Genomic DNA, 25,832 nt, shown 5'->3' on the forward strand with positions numbered 1-25,832 from the left:
ATGGTCATTATACTCAAGTTTCTCAGAATGCCACCCTGAACAGCACCTCCTAGGTTACGTATCCGTTTTTATATTAGATATATATCTATATGCTGAAGCTACTGTATGCCGAGTTCAACACTACACCCTGTTGCAGTGGATGGCTCATTATGATTGGCTGGACATTTTCTCTTACATGTAGCTATACAGACATATTGCTATAGAAGACAAGTAAATACAAACCAAAAAGGGGCTTTTCAGTTTAATAAAAAGCAGGATTTAAGGGTTTGCATTTAAAAAAAAAAGATGTACTGGGATCAGTTAACGAAAGATCGCCTTGAGCATCAGGACTTAAACGTTCAGTTAACAGTACACGCAATCCAATTCAATAAATATATTACTGTGATATCCGCAAAATAAATAAAACTGGCCACCATTAAATATACAACGGCAAGCTGTCTCGTTATGCTTCAGCAGTGAATTACAGTTTGCTACCTATGCTTTACAGTCTTAAATAACCTTAAACAGTTATGTAAATAACCTTATAGACCAAGCATGCATGTCTAATGTTAAGAGCTGAAACTTGAGTTGCATTGCAAGTAAAAAATATATTTTAGTTTAACTAATCTGGTGAGTTTATTTTCTATATCTATATCACTCTGGAGATTAAAAAAAGGAAATTTCTAAAATATAATTTACTTATTAACCTGGTTATGCTTTCAAAGCGATACCGAACTCTGAATCGTCTCTGATAACAAGCAGCAGGAAAGAAAACCACAAAGGTCTTCTGTGTCCACCGTGAAGACATGATGATGATGATGATGATGGTAAGCCAAACAGAACCGTGAAAAGCAGTGTTATTTATATATTTTAAAAATCATATTAAAATCAGACACAATGTAATTTCTTCCTTTTTATCAATCTGAAACATTACCATATGGTAGCAACACCAGGGACTAGGCTGTATTTTTATTGATCAGTGTTACAAACTGAAAGTAAGAAAGAAAGAACTTAAAAAGTCTCGTTCAGCTGAACACAGTGCAACTTCATAAGGAAAAGATATGAGGGATCACTCCAGGATGTTGCAACTTGCATCTGTTTGTTAACTTAGCTTTTGTTTTCCCTAAGACAGCTTTCTGAGAGGACAAGAGGAGAAAAGATTAAAGTCAGGGAAGAAGAAAAAGAAAAACTGATTTTTCTTACGAAAGGGCAGAGTCTTGGTGATATGACATAAATGTTGCACTGGAGGTTTATATCATCAAGCAGTAATGTTGAATGAATGAGAGTGGACATTTAAGCTTAAATGTTTTTTTCCATATACCCCCCCACCCCACATCTTAACAGGTTACTCTCAATCCATCCTCCCGTGGGACATTAAAAAGGCCGTCAGGCTGACACAGGGGGCTGGGCCAGATCTGATCCACAGAGTCCTGCTTCGAGGTCGACGTTCAGGAGGACTGGGCTGCTCCATGTCTGCGAAAATATGGTGTGTGTGTGTGTGTGTGTTTGTGTGAGCGAAACGGGAGGAGGTAGAGATAGGGGAGGGTGGGGAACAGAGAAGGGAGCTAGGAGAGGGTGGGAGGAGACACACTCGTCAAGTATCAGTCCACCGGTCTCTTTTCGCCATGTTTCTTTGTAAACTCTTCTGCATTCTTAAAGAATTTTTTACGGTCCTTTGAGTATTCTTCCGCTAGGTCAGCCCTCAGTGGGTGCTCGGGCTGAGGGTCATTCACCAGGGCGATGAGCGACTGAATTACTGAAAGAAAAGGACACACACACACACACACATTCTGAGCTGCCTGGCCATATATCACAGCGCCGCTAGCATCTATGCCCACAATGACAAGCCTGTCAACTTGACTGAGGTGGTGCCAAGGTCACCGGTTATAAGAGAAAGAAGAAGTGCATGGCATGGAATAAATAAAGGTACTTTCTGATAGCCCTTACCTCCATTAGTTTGGGGAGCTCAGATCTCAAGAGTTAAACTATGAAATGAACTTGTGAAGTCAAAAGACAAGCATAAGTTAGACTGGAATTCAGAAATCCCTTTCAGAGTGATCTTAAGACAAAAGCAGTCGGCTGTTAAGGGCTTGTGCTCCCGAAGATTGATACCTACCTTGGTCAGTTTTTGTAGCTGGTTTCCAGTTCTCCGCACTGATGACAGGCAGGCATACTTGGCCCTTCTCATCAATGTTGGGGTGATAGATCTTTGTTTTGAATGTGATCTTAGGGGGCTTAAATGGGTACTCAGCGGGAAAAATTATTTCAATTCTGAATGCTCCTTTGTCATAGGGGGGATTGTCCTTAAAAAATAAAATAAAATACACGCTGAGCTGGCAAACAAATGATTAAAAATTGTTCAGGACAGACGTGCCTAAACATTCTAAAAGCATTTTTCCTCAGACTTCACCTGTACAACCATGACAACAAACTATGCCCACAATAATAATAAAATAATAATAATAATAAAATACATGTATTATTATGATAACAGCTCAGATCACAAAATGCAACTAAGACAGGAAGTAGCATACAGCAGTTTTAAGAAATTATAGGGATTTTAAAATAATGGTACACCTGGAGTATGTGGAAGTCAACAGTCATTTCAGACAATTAATCAAATTAATCATCTGAGCTAACCATAACCAGGGTTAAACACTTAAGAATTCTACCAATTAACTGAAAAACCCAAAAATGAACTCCATTAATCAGAAATAATAGTGCATCAAAGAAAATGACACAATTTAATAATGCAAAAATAAAACTGGTAAAATGTACACCCTGTAAAGCACCTAGACAGATACTCACAGGAACAATAAGACCTTCTAGATAGATACTCACAGGAACAATAAGACCTTCTAGACAGATACTCACAGGAACAATAAGACCATCTAGACAGATACTCACAGGAACAATAAGACCTTCTAGACAGATACTCACAGGAACAATAAGACCTTCTAGACAGATACTCACAGGAACAATAAGACCTTCTAGACAGATACTCACAGGAACAATAAGACCTTGCCAGGTTAAAATGTTTGATTCATCAACTTGGATGTTACGGAAGTTTTTCATTCCAGACTTGCGGATTTCTTCAAGTTCCTACAACACAGGAAGAGTTTTATGACATGAAAAATCAACTCAGTATACGGGAAACTAAACAGCCAATCAAAGACAATATTACCTCTCTAATTGGCAGAAAATGGTTTTGTCTGTTAACCTATTAGTTACACTAAGACTGGTTAATTATCTGTCCCAATTACCCAGTAACTACTACATTTCACGCAGATGGCCAATTAATGTTATAAATAGAATACACCAACAACTCCTGATTGTCAGAATATAAAACTCTTACCCCCACCCCAAAATATCAACTAAGCATTTAAAAATAATTACAAATCATTGTGTTACAAAACAAACTCAAAATATCTCTTGAGGAATGAAAGATACAAAACAAGACAAAAAATGAAATCACAAAAAACATAAAAGGTAAACAAAACTAAAATACAGCTGAATAAAACCAGATTTGAAAGTTCCACTACATAAAAGCAAATATAAAAATAATAAGAATCCTGGAATTATAGAAAATGAAACCATCCCACGAGTGTTAACTACATTTTAGTTAACGCAATATAAACTGACTAATGTTTAAACCCTTTTTTCCCCTCCCTGTATCGCAATTCAGCCCGATAAACATCCATCCATCCACACAGGGGAAACTGAGCGACAGCTTGTGTTTCTGTGTTCTCCCAGCCAGCAACATCGCTGGCACAGCCCTCAACTAACGATACTTTCAGTTTTGATTAACGTTGGCATGATCCCCCCGCAACAGCTTCAGCTCAAGCAGTCAAACAAGGAAGTAGTAAAGTGATAGGAAGGCATGTTAAGCCTCCTGACCGCCTAAATGTCGGGGGAGCGGCCGATTGGCACCGAGGCGACCCACTACCATGACACGAACAGACAGCTAGTCAGCGCCATGGCCGCACGTCAATCGCAAACTAACTACCCATCGGTGCTGTGATTGATATCTGCACTGGGGCTGTGTGACATCCTGCCACACAACCGGTTTTGCACAACCATTCAGATGAACCATTTACAACCGACAGCGTATTAGTCATGATCCAAACAGAGTAGGTATTAAAAGCGCCTGAACCCCAAGAAACCCGTCTCTCGGTATAAATTTATGCACACACACACACAAATGACAGTTTTTTTTATACTACTACTACTACTACTTCCACTTCTAGATCTGAATCTCTTTTGGTTTCATTTCTATGAAGGGCGCGCCGAAACTAAACTCCTTAAGTAACTTGTGTTTAAAAGCGCGTATAAGCGGCTGCCTTCCCAGCTTGCGTGTTAACAGCTGATCGCTGAGCTGCTCCCATACTTGTCTCACGCTCGGTAAGGACGGGCTTCCTGTGCTCTCACCCAGCTGCCCTGGCACGGGATTTCAGCACCCTATGAAATAATAGGTGCCCAACCATCCCTGTTAATCTCAAACACAATAACACTGCGAACTACTAAGCGATCGAGGCTATAAAAATTCCCCACAGGAATGTTATTTTGATCAGGAGCCATTTCCCACTATTTACGGGGAAAACACCCCCCATGAAAGCCGGTTTCTTCATCTCCGGCCTGTATTACCGGTGCTTCCCTTACTCACTCACTGTGCCAGACAATATATTTAGCTTTTTATCTTTCAGCAGACTCATAATCAGATTAAAGTGAGCACAAGCTGTTCCCGCATACAGAAATCTATACTTTCACTTTCATAAGGGAGGCATATGATCGACCATGGGCACTTGATATACGGCTGTTTATTAGATTTTTTTAGGAAAAGAAAATAGAGAGATGAGGAGTTCTACCTTGTGCAGCCTCCTGCTCGCCGCCATCTTGGATATACTGGCTGTTCCCAGAATGCATCGCGGTGGCGGCGGCGGGGCGACGGGGAACTTCACTTCCTATAAACTACAATTTAGCGACACAAGTATAGCTTCCAAAATGTTAACGTGATTTATATGATAATCATATTTATATTATATTTCAAAACGAATGTATTCACCATTCCAAATATCACAACTGCCAAGTAACGAATTACTGATTGGCACGCAGGTATTGCAATATATTTCTTTAAGGAAAATAGCGCCCCCTAGGTAGTCATATAAGGCGCTTTGGTTAGCTGGAGTTTCATGAGAAGCCAGTAAGCCAGTTACCTGAAAAGAGTAACCAGGATGTTCCAGAAAGTTCCAAAGGTTACTTTTACTTTCTAATGCAAACTACAGTCCTGGAGGGCTGGAGCCCTACACATTTTTGGGTTTCCCCTCATTTAGCACACCCGATTCAATGAGTTGCACCACCTTGTGCTAATTACCGCACAGCTCTTGAGCTGAATCATTGGTGGTGGAAAGGGGAAATAATTAAGGTAAAGAGAGCTCTGGCCCCCCAGGACTGGAGTTTGACTCTCCTGATCTAAAGACTAAAGTGATTCATTCAAGGAAATGGCCGTTTATTTAGTTTCATTGCTGTGTAACTGCTTGTGTATCTTAGTATTTATTCACTTATTAAAGCAGGTCTGTGGGGATTGCTATTATTGGGTACTAAAATCAGCAATCCATACATTAATTTAAAATTTTATAGGCCCTGGGCTCTTTTGTCAAGGTTTGAATATGAATAACGGTATTTTTAAGAATTATTTGGTAATACTTTACATAAAATAGTAGTGTATAATCCTAGAAACAATCACTCCAATCATCACAGTGTTCTCTGACAAGCTAATGAAACCAAATGTGTATGCAAAAATATAAAAATTTGCAGAGTAGATCTTCCACCAGCATATATTACATTCTGGGACTTTGTTGTGGTTAACAACCTTATTACCAAAAAGAAGTAACAGATTTAGCAATGGATGTAATGACATTTGAATAACTGATATTCACAACAACAATATTTTGTTATGGCACAATCTTCATTTCTCTTTACCCAGTTTGACTTGCAGTCTATTGACTTTTTGTTTTTTCAAGAATATTTTGTATTCTATTTTTGTAGTACACTTTATAGTGATTTTGCCTGTCAGTAGTCAGTCTTAAATCGTTTCCAGTCTGAAAGCTTCCCGATATTCTCTTTCACTTCTCACCAGCTGTGATCTTGAGTGGGAATTCTAATTGCATTTATATTATTCAGACAGACACAATAGGTTTGCAAAACACACAGACAGATGTTTATTTTACTTGAAGTCATTTAAAACTGCCTAGTGAGGAAACTAAATTGAATGGTAATCAATCTGAAAATAACTTGATAATCATTTTCTAATATCTATAATTATCTGAAAATAAATATAATTACTTGTGGACACAGGGCACTGTGATAAAGGTGATAATACAGGGCTTTGAAGACCTTCCCAGCCCATAATTTTCATTCCCTTTTCCATTACATCATATCATGGTTATGAGACCTGGCATGGCAGCTTTATGAGGACTGCTGTGGCTCACACCTCCAGGGTTCAGGGTTTGTATCCTGCACTGCATGTACAGTATGTATGAGTTTGAACTTTCCCTATAGTTTAAAGGCATGCAGTTTGCTTAATTAACATCTCAAAATTGTCTGCTGTCTATGTGTCTCGGGGTTTGAAGGGATGGACTGGCACCCCCTCTGGAATACTTACAGCCCAATCCCTGAAAAACAGTAGTTAAATACTTGATGATTATAAATTTCATGTGTTATTTTCCATCCATCTATCTTCCAAACATTTATCCTGCTTAGTGTAATGGAATTTCGTATTTTTGTTTATCAATAATGAAAAAATTAAAAATACATTTAAAATTGCCATTACATTTCCATCACCACTCAAAGTCAATCTACAACAGGACTGTCAGGAATACACAATCATGCTCTATTTATACAAGCACACCAGTACAGGCACACAGGAATTCTTTGTTTTTCACAGTCTGATCTTGCTCTTGGATGACACACAGGTGAGAGAGAAGTGTAATACCAGCCTTTTTCTGGCACCTGGAGCCATTTTTTGGGTGGCCTTGCTCATGCACTGACCAGTGATATGATTACTCTGCTGGCCACAGGATACAGTGTTTTGGCCTTTTTGACACAGACACAAAACATAATCAGTAGTAATGTTAGATTCATCATGCTGAAAAAGACAATGGCTTTCAAAAGCAAATGGAAAGACTCAAGACAAATGAATTGCTGGTGGATCTGATGAAGGTGCAGCCATGGCAGGTGGGATGCTCAGCATGTGCAGACAGAAGTGACACCTCTGCTGTTTGCAGATAGTGATTTTGGCCTCATCTGACCAACCCCTCCAGCACAAATGAGAGCGATTTGACGCCAAGGTGAAGCAGCAGGGATGAGAATCAGCTGTGGTGCTCTCCCGGAGAAGAGAGAGTAGCTCCTATCAGGTGAGGGGGGAGAGCCTGCCCTTAGTGAAGGACGTAAAGCAGCATTGGATCTTGCAGAATAGAATAGTGATACTTTCAGTCATTCCAGTGGGGAAATTGCCTTTTCCCAATTTTGTCCTCCATGAGTCACACAGACACATATACAGGATAGAGCAGTGGTTCCCAAACTGGGGGGCGCACCAATGTTATAGCCTCAGGGGCATGTGCCACCCTAAAATAATCTCTTCACAGACTGGACGATTAAACAAATAAAGCAGCGCAACATTACAGTAACTAACAATAAATGAACCACTAACTTACGTGTTTTTATGTAATTTATTTAAACTTCATTTTACCAGGTGAATTAACTGAAAACCAGTTCTCACTGCTTTACGTGATATTCGGGAGAAATAGCAGAAAACGCATCGGAACTTCCTGGGATACAAACGTCATACAAACGACACGATCTTCAGCCAATAAGGCAAAGTTGTGTCGTCACGGAGGCTGTTCCAGTTTGTTCAGCCGGCTGAGAGGTGCTGTACGATCTGTCTTAAGTCGTCTTGCTCCTGCAAGGTTTTTGTACCATGTGACATGGTGACGCGTGACGACGTTTGCAGCGCTGGACAAAAAAAATCTAACCATATCATGAAAAACAAGGTTTAAAATTTTTTACATGAAGTGCAGGGAGACTATCAATTAATGGGTATGATTTAGTGTTGTCTTGTGCTATGGTATAGGCTGAAACCTGCGGTTATCATTAAAAACAAAATGCAGTGAACGTAAGACAAACTTTAATTTGTGTACGCCAATGAATATTAATAGGAATGTTAAATATGCATTTGCACAATTTCAAACTTATGCTGGACTTTTATTTTTAATTGATTGCTCTTTTTTCTCCCACAGTGGTGAAATTGCACCATTTGTATTTTGTAATTGCATTTGTTTCAATTAGAAAAGGGAGTTGTATTTCAAATAAAGTTTGAATCTGAACCTGTGTAGTTTGAATGGGGGGGCTCAATAATGTTCATATTTAGAAAAGGGGGGCCCTGCAGAGAAAGTTTGGGAACCACTGGGTTAGAGTCAGATTTGGGGTCAGAGCATAAGGTCGATCAGCGACGATCTAGCACCCCTGAAGCAATAGGGTGAGCAGCAAGCTTCCTATGGGGTTTATCTACTGAGTCACACACCACCCAAAAGTATTGTGAATGAGTGTTGGTGAGAGGGAATGTATGACAGACAGTCAGATTGGTTTGGTGACTGCTTTTTTGCCAGCACTATTGGTCTATGATGGTAAAATGGTGGTTAAGTCATAAGATAAGGCAGTTTACCCATAAGTCTACATTCTTAATTTTACCTAAGGCCCAAAAATCAAGGTCACAAGTAATGAAGTTTCTCCTTTGGATTGCTGGACTCACTCTCTGTGACAGCATGAACAGTTTGGAGATCAAGGGGAACCTTGAACTAAAGCCTATGCTCCTTTAGATTGAAACGATTAAGCTGACGCTGTTTTGGGCATCTTATGATGATGCCACCTGGACAGCGGCTAGGGGAGCTTTTCCGGCATGTCTGACAGGACAGAAGCCCTGGGGAAGACCCTGGACATGGTGGGGGGATTATATCTCCCAGTGATCGTACATAACAGCCAGGAGTATGTGGCCATAGACAAAGGCACATGGTCTGACCTGGTTGGCATGCTGCCACCACAACTCTCACCAGGATAAGTGATGGAAAGATGATGGTGATACTGATGATAGCAGGACTGAAGAAAGAACGGCATGTTTGTAATTATAGTCAGGAGACCAGTAAAGCAGCTGTGAAGGCTAGCTACCAATGAGCTAATGAAAGAGCAGCATCATCAGAACTGAACTCTGATGTGGAGTGTGTGAAGACATACACTATATTGCTAAAAGTATTGGGACACCTGCCTTTACACACACATGAGCTTTACAGGGTGTTCCACCTTAACTTGTGCACTCTTAAAACACACACCTGCAAACAATCTAATTTGGTATAGTCGTCTATTTCACCTGAAACACATAAACAATTACCAGACTAATACTCTTAAGGAAGTTACCTAGCCTTAACTGTCTCATTCTTAAAGATGGAAGCCAAAAGACAGGCCATCATTGATCTTGCTCGTGGCGGGAGATCTCCTAAGCAGATTGCAAGTGCCTTAAACTTACACAGAAACACTGTAAACAATGTAAAAAAAAATGTACAGAGAGTCAGGAGATGTGAAGAAAAGGTCTACTGGCTCACGTAGAAGTGTTCGAAGCAAAGACGTCATTAGGAAGGTGAAAAACCGAATAAACACCAACCCATGGCGCTCAATACACAAGATGGCAAAGGATGTGGGTGTGAGCACTACGTCAATGCATCGCATAGTGAAAGAAGACCTTGGTGCCACTTCTAGGGCCATCACCAGCACCCACCTAATAACTGAAGATTCCAGAAAGAAAAAGGTAGACAGGGTGAAACTTCTCCTGAATGATGTCCGGGTGGGCCCCCGGAAGTCTCTGCGCTGTCATCGCCGACGCCCGAGGTTCCTGCAGGGCTCATAGTTCCTGCAGCACCCTCGCCCAAGGGATCTGGACAGGCACCTCCTGTAACACCCTCCAAGGTCCCTGCTCTGGCACCCGCTCGCGAGGGTCCAGCCCTGACGGCCGGCGCGCCGCCCTACTAGCCCCCAGCTCCCCTGGTCCCTGACACCCCGGCCGTAGCCCTCTGGGTCTCTCACCCTATGGCCCCAGTGTACCCTGACCCTGACCCTACGGCCCCAGTGTACCCTGTCCCTACTCCCTCGGCCTCAGTATCCCCGGTCCCTGCTCCCTTGGCCTCAGTCTCCGTCCCCGAGGAGGTCCCTGATGACCTGATCCCTGCTCCTTCCTCCATAATGGAAGGACCATACCCGTGGACCCCTCCAGGGGGTCACCCCAACCACCGGCACCTCATCGCGGTGGTTCACAGCCAGGTTCCCGCCTCTCAGTCTTCCGGAAAGGGAGGGGACACCGACATCGGGGTAGACTCCCTGAATCACCCTTACTCCCCAAGGCTCCAGCTCGGCGGTTGGCCCTGGCTTCACACAGGGCATCTCATCGGCCGACCACAGCCTGACCACCAGTGTCTTCTCGACGGTCTGCGGGTCCCCCGCTGGCACCTCTTCAATCGCCTGCGGGTCCCTCACCTGCGACTCGTAGGTCGCCTGCGCCTGAACCAGCTGTGGTTGTGCCCCCGCTTGCCGCGGCGATGGCTCCCCTCTCCCCTTCGCCACAGTCCCCTTCAGCTCCTTCCTCCTCATCCCCCTCAGCCTTTGCTCCCCTCTGTGCCCCCTGTGTTTCCCCCTCGTCCCTCAGTACCCTCTAGTCCCTTTGTACCACCCGTGTTTTCTCCCCGTCCCTCTGTACCTTCGTCTCTGGTTGATCCCTTTGTGCCTCCCGTGTGTCCTTCCCGTCCTTCTGTGCCTGCATCCCCTGCTAGTCCCTATGTGCCTCCTGTGGGTGTGCCCCCTGGTGTGGTCCTTCCGTTGTCCCCTTTAGTGTCCCTGGGTCCCATGCTTCCTTTTTTGGTACCCCTGTGCGTGTCTGCGTTCCCTGTGGTTTGTCGTCTGTTGTCCGAGTTGGTCTCCTTGTGTGTGTTCTGTGTGTCCGTGCTGTTCCCTGTGCCCCATTGATGTTGTTATTTTTGTCTCCCCAGGTCCTGTTGTGTCCCCAGTCCCCTTCGTTTCGCTCCCCTTAAGCATGCCCGGAGTGCGCGCCTTTGGGGAGGGGGTCCTGTCCTGCCCCGATCGTTCGCTCCTTCCGTGTGCCACGCCCCCTCATTAACCCCGTGTGGATTCCCCGTGTTTACCAGCTGTTTCTGATCGTTGTCATTAGCCCAATGTATTTAGTCCGTGTTTCCGTTTGTTTCCCCAGTCCAGTCATTGTAATGTCAACCTGCGTTTCTGCCTGTTCCCTTTGTTTCCACTTCGATCAAACCCCGTATTTGCCCCCAATTCCTGGCGTCCTGCGCTTTTGTCTGCGCTCTGGGCGCTCCATGTTGTGACACGTCCCTTTTTCCCCGATCCTTCATGTCTTTCTCCTGCTTCTCTGGTCTGTGCCCCGTGATTCATAACAAGACAATAAAATACAATAAAGGAATTGCTATATGTTAGAGGTAAATGGTGAGAGTATCCTTTTTATGATTATAATCGTGGTTAAATTTATTGAATGTGTTTATGTTTAACTTTTATATCAATGAATTTAATCACTAGGCAGTGAACTGATTGATAAATTGATATATTTTATTGATACACTTAATTGATACAATTGATTATTTAACAAATTGAGAACAGATTGTGGTTTGAAACCAGGGAAACTGGGTGAACCCATAATAGAAGTGACAAAGTGGTTTTGCCAGTAGTATGAACAGATACTATGCTACATTGAAAATTGTAGGGAAATACGGTATACTGGAAGGTTTGTGTCATGCCCGGCTCGTACGATCCTCGTGTGTGCCACGCCTCCTCATTACCTACGCGTGTTACCCCAATTGTGATCACCTGTTACCTGTTATTTTCTGCTTGTCTTTTGTATTTAGTTCGTGTTCAAGTCTGTTTCCCTAGGTCTGTCATTGACGTTGTTTGCTGTGAGCTCCCCTGTCTGCCTTGTTACCCAGAATAAATCCCGTTTAACTGTATGCAGGGCTCTATCGCCTGCTTGACCGCCCGCAGTCGTAACAGTTTGGGCCTCACCTGGCAGCAGTTTAATTAAAATTACTTTGTAAAGGAGCACACTAAAAAGGAGAGAAGTCTGTTTGCCTAGAGACTTTATCTGTGTATTATCTGTTTATATGGTTGAAAGAAAATAATGAACATAACTGGCTGCTGAATATCTGTTTCTTTGAATTTTGAGTTTTTATTTTTAAATCGTTTTATTAATTTGTGTTGCACATCCAATAACAATCTTAGTCAATAATGAACAACATAACGAATGACAACATAACGAGTGAGATTTGTTTCCCACATCCCTTCATTATTCCAGATTTAACAAAGGAACTTACAGATCCTTTTCACCAAACACAGTGAGGCACTAGTGCTGGACCTACAGCATACCTACCAGGCAGGTATGCGTAAAAAATGTGCATAGAACGGGAATGAGTTGTGACTGTTTTTATGCATATACAGTCATTGACAAAAGTCTTGTCACATAAGGACATAGTAACTTAAAAAGGCATATAACTTTATTTAGAATCAATGAATTGTTACGACAAATTGATCAATTTAATGCCAAGGACTTTCACATTAATAACTGGGTGCAAAATGAAACAGTCAAAAAGTGTCCTGATGTTCACAGCTTGTTAAAGTCCATAACACCTGTCTTTGCAAGGACAAAAGTCTTGTCATGTCTTTTAATGATTCAACCAATCACAAATTAGAGGTTCTCCTGTGACAAATACTGTAATTAACATAATCCCAGGTGTGTATAAAAAGATCCCCAGCAAACCAGACCTTCACTTGAAGTGCAGCCTGGCTTCTGAAAACATGCCAAAGATTCAACCACAGACCAAGTCTGCTGAGGTGTCAGACGTCATTAATGTATCCAAACATCAAGTGGAGAGGATTAAAAAAAGATATGAAGAAACTGGTGATGTTCATGACAATCCCAGGTCAGGCAGACCACGTAAGACAACTCTTCGAGAGGACCGTTTGTTGCTTTGAAAGTCCAGGGCCAACCCTTTTTCAACTGCAGTAGAGCGACATCAGAACTGGTCACCAGAAACCGCTGTGTCTACAAGAACAGTTTCTCGAATTCTCGCACGCAGTGGTCTCCATGGCCGAATTAGTGCACAGAAACCAGCATTAATGAGAACACAACAAAAAAACCGTGTTGAATTTGCCAAGGCCCACAGCTTGCAGCAAGGATGGACAGTGGCAAAGTGGCAGAAAGTTGATTTTTCTGACGAATCATCCATTGAACTGCATACCAAATGCTGCAAATACTGTAGGAGACCTGTTGGAACCCGCATGGACCCAAGATTCATCCAGAAAACAGTCAAGTTTGGTGGAGGAAAAATGGTTTGGGGTTACATCCAGTATGGGGGTGTTCGAGAGATCTGCAGAGTGGATGGCAACATCAACAGCCTGAAGTATCAAGACATTCTTGCTGCCCATTACATTCCAAACCATAAGAGGGGGCAAATTCTGCAGCAGGATGGCGCTCCTTGTCATACTTCAGCCTCCACATTGAAGTTCCTGAAACTGACGAGGATCAAGGTGCTCCAGGATTGGCCAGCCCAGTCACCAGACATGAACATTATTCAGCATGTCTGGGGTAGGATGAAGGAGGAGGCTTGGAAGACGAAACCAAATAATCTAGACCAACTCTGGGAGTCCTGCAAGACTGCTTTCTTTGCCATTCCAGATGACTTCATCAACAAGTTATTTCAGTCATTGCCGAGACGTATGGATGCCGTCCTCCAAGCTCATGGAAGTCATACATGTTATTAATTCTTTCTTCCAAGGCATCATGACTTTATGTTCTGATGTTATTGTATCATGTTTGTGTATTCTAAATGAAGTATATGTATAATTTCTACATTATTTTTGTATATGACAAGACTTTTGTCCAGGCAAAAGTTGACCTTTCTGTCCTAATTACATGACAAAACTCAATGAATGATGAAAAACTTTATTTTGGTATAATAAGCATAATCTAGAGGGCTTTGCCTTTCTTATAAGCCATTTCTGATTCCAACTGATTAACTACAGGTCAAGTTATTATTTGTTGTTCCTACAACTTGGTTAAGTGACAAGACTTTTGTCAGGCACTGTACATGCATATGCATGTATAGCTTTGTAACAGGAAGAGAGGGCAGAAAAATATGGAATCAGATTTATGCCAATTTAATGAAGCAAGGAGTCCACTCTGCCCGAGCTTCTGGAGTCCATCCCACAGGGGCCCGCTCTTTCCAAGCCTCTGGAGCAGGGGTGGCCAATCTTATCCGTAAAGGGCCGGTGGGTATGCAGGTTTTCGCTGTAACTCTCTAATTAGGTCACTAATTAGAGAATGATTGGCTGAAGAGTCCTCACACATGGGTTTGAACAGCTGACCTAAAGGTTATCCCAAAAACCTGCATACACACTGGCCCTTTGCGGATATGATTGGCCACCCCTGCTCTAGAGTCTGGCCCAAAGGGACCTGCTCATTCCAACCCTCCAGAGTCCAGCCCAGGAGTCTGCTTTGCAGACACGCAGCCAAAGCTCTTATTTGCACTGCTTAATTTTTGCAGTTATGCTACTGGCTCTCTTGTTTTGTCATGCCCTGATCGTGCCGATCCTCTTGTATGCCACGCCCCCTCATCTATCCCTGTGTTATCAGCTGTGTCTTTGTAGCTCATTAGCCCAGTGTATTTAAGTGCTTTCTTGTTAGTCTTTCCCCAGTCCGGTCATTGACGCCATTTTGTGTTTCTGAGAGTGTCAACCCCTAATAAACCCCGTGTCTGCCTGACTTCTCTGATTCCTGTGTCTGCTTCCCCACTTCGTGCCAGTGTGTGACGATACATTTGCGCTGCCTGATTTTTTGCTTGGAGCTTTGACACGAACCTTTCGCGTGGGTGGGTTTTTCAGGGATGCATCCCTATTGGCTAATGCATTTTGTAGTGCCCCTGATGATTTTTAGGGCAGAAAGTGGGAGTGACATCTTTAATTAACAGTGGGACTGGGCCTTCACTCCCCACTAGCTAATTTAACTGGATTCCTGCAATGAGATTAACATAATGTAAGTACTGATGTTCTTTGTGCTGTACTAGACATTTTGTTGTGTCAAATTAGAAGTTAAGCTTTGCTATGTAATTTAGCTTTTACCTAATTAACGTTGGCTAACTTGCTGTCTATACTTACTATCTAGCTAATTAGAGTCAGGGCACTTTTCCTCTGCACCAAATACAGTACTTTTGGTACGGTATTTTCACTTTTCCATTGACTTCCAGTCGAGTACCAGTACCCAAAGTACCCAAAATACCCCGCCTCATGTTCTGATGTCATTCGACGCCAGTACCAGCTTTTACGCATGTGGAAAAACAATGCCCTTGAAGTATCTTACCTGCGGTACTTTCTCAAAATACCTAAAGTTTGGTACCTGGTCCATTTTTGCCTAAAATTCCCTTAGAATGAGAGTTTTTTCTGATTTTGATGACCAAATTGTTGTACTAATACTGTAGTTATGGAGCAGGTGACAGGTATAATAATGATGGAATTTGTGTAAAAATAACGCAGTAAAACTGTTAATTACCCACGAAAACAAATGTTTGGGCTTTATCACAGTACGATTTTCAAACTGATGACACATGAATGTTTATTTAGTTAATCACAATACAAATTGATATATCACCTAGTCCTATGTGTTTGTGTGTGTGAGTGAACAGGCAAACACACAAAAGGACATGTGTGCCAGTTTTCATTTCTGTATAGATATATACTGTAAGTGCATGAGGTGATAGCTTTTGTTCAAAAGTACGCTAATTGGCCATGCGAATCAGTGGAGGCTGAGTGAGGTGTTACCCAGTGGAGCCGTCCCATTGCTGTCTTGGATGTCATCATCTCTCTGTACAGCCTGAGCAGGACTCGAACAGACCTATGATACAGTTTCAGGTAGGTCAATATATTATTCTACTGCAGCTATTACACAATGACACAAACACTATAAGTTAGCACCTATGATGTGAGTTCAGAATCGAACAAAAGCAAGCAAAATAAATATGACTCGTGTCACGCCCACAGGGGCGGGGCCACACCGCAACAGGCTATCATCGCAAACCAACCAGGCTACTTAAACCCGACACAAGCTCCAAGGGTTGCGAAGTATTGTTGTCATACCTATGACACTTACTGAGGGCTTTTCTGTCTTTTGTCTAACCCTCCTGCCCTGCCTGCATCGTCGTCTCCTGTTGTCGTGCCTGCCCAGCTTCCCTGATCATCTCCGCCTGCCCACCCGATCCTGCATGCCCTGCTGTCCTGGTTTTCCTTCGTCCACCTTCCTGTCCCATCGGTCCCTTGTCTCGTCTCTTTCTGTAGGATTGACCACCTCAGCTTCTGACCTCCCGTGACCAACCCGACTCTCCGCCTGTCTTGCCCCTTCGGATTTGGCTACACCCGGCTTTATTCCAAATAAAATGTTCTCCTGCATTACGGGGTCTGCTTCATCTCTGATCACTAGATATAACAACTTGCACTCTACTATAGTTCCTGTGGTTGATTTGTCCAAGCTACTCAATTTTTTGTGTTATTTAAAATAGTTTATTGGTGTCAGTACTAGTCAGGTAGTAGTGCCAATAAATAAGTTTCTTGACATCTATATATAGACTTGTCTCACCGACGTCACCTGCAGTTCAATGGGAGTACATTGACAAACAACATTTATGAATATATTACAGTAGGGAAATTGGAAAAAGCTTTCCAGACCTGAAAGTTTTGAAATTATATAATATTAAATGGCTATATAATGTATTAGAAAATCAGAATCTAATGAATGGAATGTCAAAGAGGAATTCTGTAATTACTTCCCCTGTCAGGGTCAGCCCCTGCTGTGGTCCTACCGTGTCCCTTCCCCGTTTGACCAGCAGGTGTTGCTGGTCATCCGTTCCTTCATGTTAGTCAGTTCCCCGGTGGTTCATTGTCTATGAGTGTGTTATTGCTTGCCTTGGTTAGTTTGGTTAGATCTGTGTCCTGTTTTTTCCTTCCTAGTTTTTGTTTTGTAATATTAAGTCTTTAAAGAACACACTTCAAACTGGCCACATTAAATGTAATTATTTATTAATTGCTAACAGTAATACTCTGTTAAAAGTCTGAAAAGGATGTTTGACTTCTGCCTGATGTTCTTGATGCTGACAGCAGTAGATAGGAATGGAAGCCTGACCTAACTTTGCCTCCTCTTTTTCTTTCTTCGGCAGGTTCTGGAGGTCTTCAGTGGTGCCTCCACCACATTCCCACCAATGGCTGCCACTTTCACTTTTCCTGCTGTATTTACATGGAGGTCATCTTGCTTTAGTAGCACTTTCTCCACTTGTATGTCACACATTTCCATTGCTACACCATTTATTGGGCATCCGTCACAGTTTACAACCTCCACTTCTGTGACTTCCACACTTAGTTCTGTCTCTAGTCCTTCATCCTCTATCACTTCCACAATGACATTGCCGATTTCAAGCCCAACAATGTCAAAATGGGCATCGCCTTTGAGGAATTCTTGAAGCTCTCTCAGACCAATTTCTATGTCAATATCTTCTATATTGACATTTTTTTCATCTGTGAGCTTTATATTAATTTTCCCTCCCTCCACCTGATGCAGCTTCATGTCTCCTTCAGCCTCCTCTTTTGATCCACTAAGGCCAACTTCACCTCTCCTTTCTTCTGCTGCCGGTGTTTGATTTTTGGTCTTTCGACTCTTTTTCTTTTTGTTCCGATAATATAGCTGGAGACTCTCTTGCTCATCAGCTTCTGCCATGCCAGCATCCAAGCCTCCATTAGAGGAGCTAGCCTGGTTATGGGGAAGTGTTGTGGACGAAGACTTTTCCTCATCTTCCCACTCGATTGCTTCATCCCATTTATCCCAGGCTTGCCAGTATTTGTCGTCAGTCCAGGAAACGGCTTTTTCCATTCGCCTAGTGGTGAGAGAAGAAACAGCATTCGGTTAAAAAGGTAGCAATACAGCAAAAGAGATAACAGTGAATACCTCATAAAGAACAAATGGCTTCAAAATCCGGTTTAGTCGAATAATAATATTTAACTAGAATGAAAATTCCTGAAGAAATTTTGAGATGGGTGTATTCTGCTGACCGTGGTAGAGCTGGTGCATCTAATTAAGTGGCTGGTCTGTAGCTGGTTGCTAGGTGTTCCTAGGTGGTTGCTAAGGTGTTGCTATGCAACTGTATGTGGTTGTTAGGGAGTTGAAAGGTGGCTGCTAGGGTGTCAGAAGGTGTTGCTAGGGTGTCCTAGCTGGTTGCTAGGTGGTTGCTAGGGTGTCGCTATGCAATTGTAGATGGTTGTTAGGGTGTCGGATGGCATTCCTAGGGTGTCAGTAGCTGGTTGCTAGGTGGTTGCTAGGCATTGCTTGGTGGTTACTATGGTGTTATTATGCAATTCTAGGTGGTTGATAGGGTGTTGCTAGGTGGTAGCTAGGTGCTGCAAGGTGGTTGCTAGGGTGTCAGTAGCTGGTTGCTAGGTGGTTGCTAGGCATAGCTAGGTGGTTACTATGGTGTTATTATGCAATTCTAGGTGGTTGATAGGGTGTTGCTAGGTGGTTGCTAGGTGCTGCAAGTTGGTTGCTACGGTGTCTGTAGCTGGTTGCTAGGTCGTTGCTAAGCGTTTCCAGGTGGTTGCTAGGGTGTTGCTAGGCATTAGTAGATGGTTGCTAGGACGTTCCTATGTGGTTGCTAGGCTGTCGGTAGGTCTTTGCTAGGGTGCGCTAGGTAGTGTCAGGAGTGTGTGGGTCATTGAGTTTGTGGATTGGGCAGGAGCTTTGCTTCTTATTGGGCTATTCATTGCAATGAAAAGATCAATCCATATTACTATTCATATGGTTAGTTAGGTATATGCTAATGCTAGCAAAAGTTAGCATTTAATGCATTCCTATGGGATTTTTAGTGTGTTTGATCGTGAATAACGTCAACCATGGTAACGCGAAATGCCAACAAAAGTAATAGCACACCTCACACCATAAAGGACTAAGTTTTGACATATACATTGCCTGGGTGCACGCTACGGTACGACCTGCATTAATTGCCGAAATTCACGGAAGATACATAGATAGATAGATCAAGTTTTTTTTTTGACTTTGCAAGGGAACAAAGACAACCGATATGTCAATCCGTCCGTCTAGGCTAGCCCTACGACTTGGCCCCAATGAGTTCCGTTCAATTCAATGGCTAAGTGCAAATTCGGAAAGTATAGTTTACTAGGTTAAGAGTAATATGGGCCTTTTCATTAAAATGAATAGACCCATAATAAAAAACTATCATCCAAGTACCATCCAAGTAGACAGCCAGAACATTTTAATGTTACATATACACATCGATCACCTATCTTCCAAACAACGCTCCTGGTTAGTGCCAATACACTTACTAACAACAGTTGTTACAAACTGACATTAATTGCTGTTAACGATAACAATTAATTAACACCCCCCTCCGGTTGGCGAAATTTATATGGAGCAGTTGTGGTAGAAAAATTATAAATCAAGGACTTAGAATAAAAGTCTGGACCTCTTAGTTTGGTAAGTAAAGAAAATCTCTTTTATTCCAGCAAGTTCAGCAAAGCGCTCCCATCACACTCTGGCACTTGGTACCAAGTCACCCCCAGCACACAGAGCAACCAGTAGATAAAACATAACTACCAGGACTTCTAAGTCCTGATTGGTCATGAAACATCAACAAACTAAGCTGAAACGTATAACAAACACAATTCTCCCGCTCCATTGGTTCACCTTGGTAGCATGGTAAAGTCCACCCATTGTACGCAACTTACTGGAGACAGCCTCGGCTTCTAGACTCTACATGAGATATGTATATAGATATTAATTATATGACATTGAATCAGTGTTAATGTTTGATTAATAATTAACACATTGACATATTGTCTCTGAATCACTGGAAATACATGGTTAACATATGATTAGTATGATTAACATAAGTATGATTAACATGATACGATCAATTGCATATAACATATTATATATTGACTACTACTACTCTATTAAGCTATAACTCTTTGTGCACCAGTTGGGGTGGCTTCGAGTCTCTTCCTGCAAGTGGTTTCTCCCCCCCTTTGCTCCACTGTCTGCCCCTCCAAGGTCCGAGCTTCTGCGGAGCCAACTGCAGGCAGCTATCACAAAGCGAGGTCACACAGTATTCAAAACAATCTCTTCTGGCCTAAGGCCTAAGACATAACAGACCCAATATGCCTCCCCTCCTGGACCTACTAATGTCCAATTTTACTTCCACACTCCCCCCTTTTGAACACGCGAAATCCACGCTGTTCACACAGAACCAGAGTACACAGTGTAGTAAAACTCCGGACAATAGCGCAGCGGGGCGACGGGCGCTGGCGGTGGTTGGATGGACCACGAGTCACCAGCAGAGTCGGCATTGCTGGTCATATCGATGACGACCTGGGGTTGTGGGTCGAAGAGCCAGGCCGGGAGGAGAGGATCATCCCCGTATGGATCATGGGAAGCCCGCTGCAAAATGACAGAGCTCGCCTGGGAAGACAGAACACTAGAGCAACACCTAAGCAGCAAAAAGATTAGCAGCAACACTACAAGTAAAAGCGGTTCTCCAAAACATTATAGCATCAATCCCAAAAAGAACAGTCACAATAAAAATAGTTATCATAAAAAGGCAACACAGTTGTGACCCTCTCAGTGGGCAGTCTTGAAAGAACCACCAGGGTCGGACACGCATCTGCAGTGGACCCAATGGACCCAGGCGTCGATTCCCTCCACTTTCACTGCGTGAGGGGTCACCATCAGCACCCGGTGTGGTCCCCTCCATCTCGGCGTGTTCCATCTCTTTCTCCTCAAGTCACGAACCAACACCCAGCTCCCTGGGTCAAGCGGTGTCACAGCTCGTAGTGGTTCTCTCTCTGGAGTCCTCCAATGGGCACGAACCTGGTCCCAGGCTGCACCTATCGCTTGCCGCAAACCTGTAAGATAAGTCAGCAAGTCCCCATCCACAGTTTCCAGTGTGACATATCGCGAGGGAGACAAAACACGCATTGGCCTTCCTGTCAACACTTCAAAAGGAGCCAACCCTGTTTGGCGGTGTGTCCTGGCTCGCATGAATAACAAAGCCAGGGGCAGGGCATCAACCCAGGGCAGGCCAGTCGTCTCTGAAATTTTTGCCAATTTCAGTTTCAGAGTTTGATTCGCCCTCTCCACCATCCCCCCACTCGAGGGGTGATAGGCGCAATAATGTTTCAAATCAACTTGCATCCAATGGGACAATTTAGCCAGGGTCTCTGCAACAAATGCAGGACCATTGTCTGTGGTGATTTTAGATGGGATGCCCCACCGTGGAATCACCTCTTTTAGCAGACATTTAGCCACACTCAGAGCATCAGGGCGACGGCAAGGGAATGCCTCCACCCACCTGGAAAACAGATCTACAATCACCAAACAATACTTGTATCCCCTGCATGCCGTTAGCTCAATGAAATCCATCTGCAGGTGATCAAACGGGCTTTGGGGACTCGGGGTCACTGCCAGATCGGTTGGGATGCCCTTCCCCACATTGAATTTCATGCACACCATACACCTCCCACAGAATTGGGCAGCAGCTGCGGCAAACCCAGGGGCATGCCACACCCGAGTCACAGCTGCTACCATCCCGTCACGAGACACATGATCCAGGCCATGAACGGCTTCGGCCATTCCTGGATATGCAGATCTAGGAAGATAAGGTCGGTTAGTCCCAGAATGTCGCCACACGCCTTCCCCATCACACCGTGCACCGGTCCGTTTCCATCCTCGGAGCTCACCCTCTGTAGCACCTGTTTGAATCAAAACAAGGTCATTATCAATGCATAGTTTATCAACATCCATTGCTAGCAAAACCTTATTCCCAAACCCAGTGGAGTCTTTAGCTAAACTTTTAGCCCACTGGTCTGCGAGATCATTCCCCTGACTGATTTCATCAGTCCGCTTTGTGTGGGCCAGGCACTTCACTATTGCCACCTGTTCGGGTAGCATGAGAGCGTCCAACAATTGCTCCACTAATTGATGATGCTGAATGGGTTTTCCAGTGCTGGTGCGAAAACCTCTCTGCTTCCACAATGCACCATGATCGTGACACACCCCGAAGGCGTATCTTGAGTCTGTGTAGATAGTGACTTTCTGTCCTTCAGCCAGTTTGCAGGCCTGTTGCAGTGCAAACAGCTCAGCCGCCTGTGCGGACCAATGTCTAGGCAGCTGCCCCCCGTCCACAAGTGATCCATCTCGCACCACAGCATAGGAGGTCGCTGGCGATCCATCCTCCAGCCGCAAAGAACTCCCATCAACAAACAGGATATTGCCTCCTTCCAGTGGGATGTCAGTCAGATCCGGCCTAGGTCTGCACCCACAGTCGATGACCTGCAAACAATCATGCGGTTCTCCGTCCACCCCCGTGGGAAGGAGGGTCGCTGGATTCAAAGCAGAGCACCTTTCCACAGTCACATTTGCCAGTGTTAGCAAAACATTCTGATTGTGCACTGATCACGCCGGCGTCGAATGAGATGTCCTGGCCTGTGTCAGGATCGCGTGCACTGCATGGGGAACTCGAAGTTTCAGTGGATGCAGCTGCACTAGATCTGCACTCGCCATCACTGCCTCAGCTGCTGCAGCCACCGCTCGAAGGCAAGGTGGTAATGCTCGAGCCACCGAGTCCAAACGCTTTGAGTAGTATGCAACCGGTTTGCACCTCCCCCCGTGATACTGAGTCAGGACTGAAGTCATGAACCCTTTTTTTTTCGTCCACATATTGCACAAATGGCTTTTGATAGTCAGGCACCCCCAAAGCTGGGGCTGACATTAACGCCTGCTTTAAGTCAATTAGGGCGTCTTCAGCGTCAGTCGTCCACGTCAGTTTGTCTGTCAGTCCTAGTCCAATTGTCAAATCAACCAAGGGCTGTGACCTCTGTGCATAGTCCTGAATCCAAGGCCTGCAATAGCCAATCATGCCTAGGACTGAAAGCAATTGCTGTTTAGTCTCTGGTTTGGGCATCTCCTGTATGGATGCCACTCGGTCTGGTCCTAATGACCTTCCCTCACTTGTCAACACATGTCCAAGGTATTTAACCCTTTGAGACACCAGCTGCAGCTTTTCTTTTGAGGCTTTGTGCCCATTTTTCGCCAGGAAGTCTAACATAGCTATGGTGTCCTGTTTACAGGACTCATGAGTGTGAGAGCAAAGCAACAAATCATCCACATACTGTACCAGTGTGCTACCCCCAGGCGCAGTAAACCCCTCCAAATTTTTTGCCAGCTCCTGTCCATACACGCTAGGTGACTCTGTGTAGCCCTGGGGCATCACTGTCCAAGTCCACCTCTTCCCCTGAAAGGTGAAGGCGAACCAGTACTGCGAATCTGGATCTACTGGGATAGAAAAGAAAGCATTAGCCAAGTCAATGATAGAGAACCATTTAGCCTCCGCTGGTATGGAAGCCAGAATCGTGATTGGATTGGGTACGATAGGAGCTCTGGGGTGTATGGCTGCATTGACACCCCTCAAATCCTGTACAAATCTCCAAGTACCATTTGCCTTTTTCACAGGTAAGATAGGAGAATTAACTGGAGAATAGGCTATTTCCTTAATAGCCCCCCTTTTCACCAGATCTGCATGTACTTCTCTCACTCCCTCCTCTGCTTCTCTAGATAAGGGATACTGGGCCTTGTGAGGCCGAAAGTCAGACTTGGGGTGGACCACCAAAGGCTCAGCTGACACCACTCTGCCAAAATCATTTTTCCCTTTTGCCCACAAGCAATCTGGTACCTCCCCTAACCAGTCTGGCAGAGGATCAATACCTTTCCCCTTATCTTCTATTGCGTCCCCCTTTCTCTGTACCTCTACGCACTGGTCTATTTTATACCTTTGCACCTGACCATCTCTACTCATCCACCTACCTTCCTCCACATGTACCCACTCAGTCCTTTTCTCACACTCAGCGACCCAGGGTCCTAAATCCTTCCATTCTAGCGACCCCTTTTTCCCATATGATACATGGGGGACCGAACCTCCCACATACCACTGTTCCTGGCCGGCCGACAAACAGACAGATGCCGCAGACCTGTCTTCTGCCACATAGAGGTAATCAAGCACAACAGTCTCAAAATCCTCCTTGTCCAGAAAACTGAGCAGTGCAATGCAATCTGTCAGGCTGATCTTGTCCTTCAGGGATACAGTCTCTCAGGATTGTGTCATCCACTAGCCACCAAGTGGCAAAGTTATCTTTCTCTGATAAGTAAAACAGTCCCAAAGCCTCTGAGGTCACTGTGAGACCGTCTTCCCCCATTTCCACCTTCATTCTCGGAGTAGAGAAAGTCTTCCTGTTTCACAGAATGCTGTGGCATCAGTCCCACTGCCCCCCCTTCTTCAGCATCAGGGGCAGAAGGCTCAGCTCTCCAAAAAGGAGGAGGAACATAGGCAGGAGGACGAGGTGCAGGTGACGGCAGTGGAGGAGGGGACACATCAGGCAGGACCAGATATCTGAATTAGGCTTTTTCCTCTTCTCAGCACCAGCTTCAGGCGGAGAAACAGCAGCAGTCGGATCGGCCCCCCTTTCCTCCCTGCTAACCATTACACGGCTTTCCTTATCACTTAACTGTTCCCTAGGTTTCCTAGCTCTCAACAAGGCCACAGACTTCCACCGAAAATAATATTCTGGCCTGCACATTCCCTTACCCCAATAACCATTTTCCCTGCTTTCTAACATTGTTTCACAACATTCTAGCTCCAGTATGTTTAGAGTGCCCTCCTTTGGCCATCTACCCCCAGTCTGACGGTTCCAATTTCTACAAGCCTTCTTTAGTCTCAGGCCAGTAACCCGTTCCATTATCTGCCTTGGGGACTGTTTCCCCTTATCCCCTTTATTACATTTCCTCATTATCTCTCCCTCGATCTCTGAGTCCCTTTCGGGAGGGTGTGAATGTTTACTTGACGCACTCCCCATATCTACCCTTTAACAAATGGCGTTGAACATAAGACCTATGAAATATCTGTTCTGACCCTGATATCCTACAAACTCCCCTTCTCAAGGTAGCTGCCGTCTGTACAAAGCACACAGCTGCTGGGTAGTCACTAAACTAAACAAGACACCTTGTTACTGGGTGACGAAAGAATCAAAAAGAACTAAGTGTTATTCCAAACATTTAGTGTCCTAAAAGCAAATTAACAAGCCTATCCCAGTATATCTCAGGTCCAACACATGATTCCCCAGACACTATTTGCTATATTAGTCCACAGGGCTATTCCACTATTCCCTTTAATGTTAGCACCTGCATGCGACAGCGTGGAGCAAATCAACTTCATGTATTGTTTATCCCACTGAGGATACTGCACCTGGGAGACCCCACACCCTTTACCACGTACGCATTCTCCAAAACCCATACACCCTATCAACAAACACCTTTATACTCCCGTGGGACCGAGAGTGGGCCAAACCCCGAACAGTGCCTCAGCCCAGTGCCAGGGGTCTACGACAGCGCCTGTCTTAGGTTGTTCCTGTCCTCACACAGGAATCTTACCCGTCCTTGGCCTGTTACGCAGTGCTGTGCTACCGCATGCAATACATTCACTGTCCAGCCTTCACCACACAATGCCGCACCACGCAGAGCACACACCACCCTGCCCTCTGCCCCTGCTGCACCAAGCCTTATCACCGTCGTGTCTGGACCCCTGCGGGTGACGACTTCCCTGCCGCCTTCCTTGTGCCCCGTCACACAAATATACAGTGGCGCC

General features: G+C 44.3%; 1 protein-coding gene across 1 annotated transcript; it reads right to left on the reverse strand.

Moving 5' to 3' along the window:
- Positions 1-225: 225 nt before the first annotated feature.
- On the reverse strand, positions 226-4,951 carry ube2l3b (ubiquitin-conjugating enzyme E2L 3b). Its single transcript, XM_023838977.2, has 4 exons — positions 4,845-4,951; positions 2,986-3,081; positions 2,096-2,282; positions 226-1,735 (listed from the first exon to the last, which is right to left on the reverse strand). The coding sequence occupies exons 1-4, from the start codon at positions 4,869-4,871 to the stop codon at positions 1,581-1,583; spliced, it is 465 nt and encodes a 154-aa protein (XP_023694745.1). The 5' UTR covers positions 4,872-4,951; the 3' UTR covers positions 226-1,580.
- Positions 4,952-25,832: the final 20,881 nt, after the last annotated feature.

The sequence above is a fragment of the Paramormyrops kingsleyae genome, chromosome 2 (assembly GCF_048594095.1).
Source record: "Paramormyrops kingsleyae isolate MSU_618 chromosome 2, PKINGS_0.4, whole genome shotgun sequence".
In the NCBI taxonomy this organism is placed as follows: Eukaryota; Metazoa; Chordata; class Actinopteri; order Osteoglossiformes; family Mormyridae; genus Paramormyrops; species Paramormyrops kingsleyae.

Excerpts from the sequence above, each read along its gene's own strand:
- ube2l3b (XM_023838977.2), bottom strand. The coding sequence starts at position 4,871 with ATGGCGGCGAGCAGGAGGCTGCACAAG. Across the intron at positions 3,082-4,844 it reads CGAGCAGGAGGCTGCACAAG|GAACTTGAAGAAATCCGCAA; the intron begins GTAGAACTCCTC and ends CCTGTGTTGTAG. Across the intron at positions 1,736-2,095 it reads AGCTACAAAAACTGACCAAG|TAATTCAGTCGCTCATCGCC; the intron begins GTAGGTATCAAT and ends CTTTTCTTTCAG.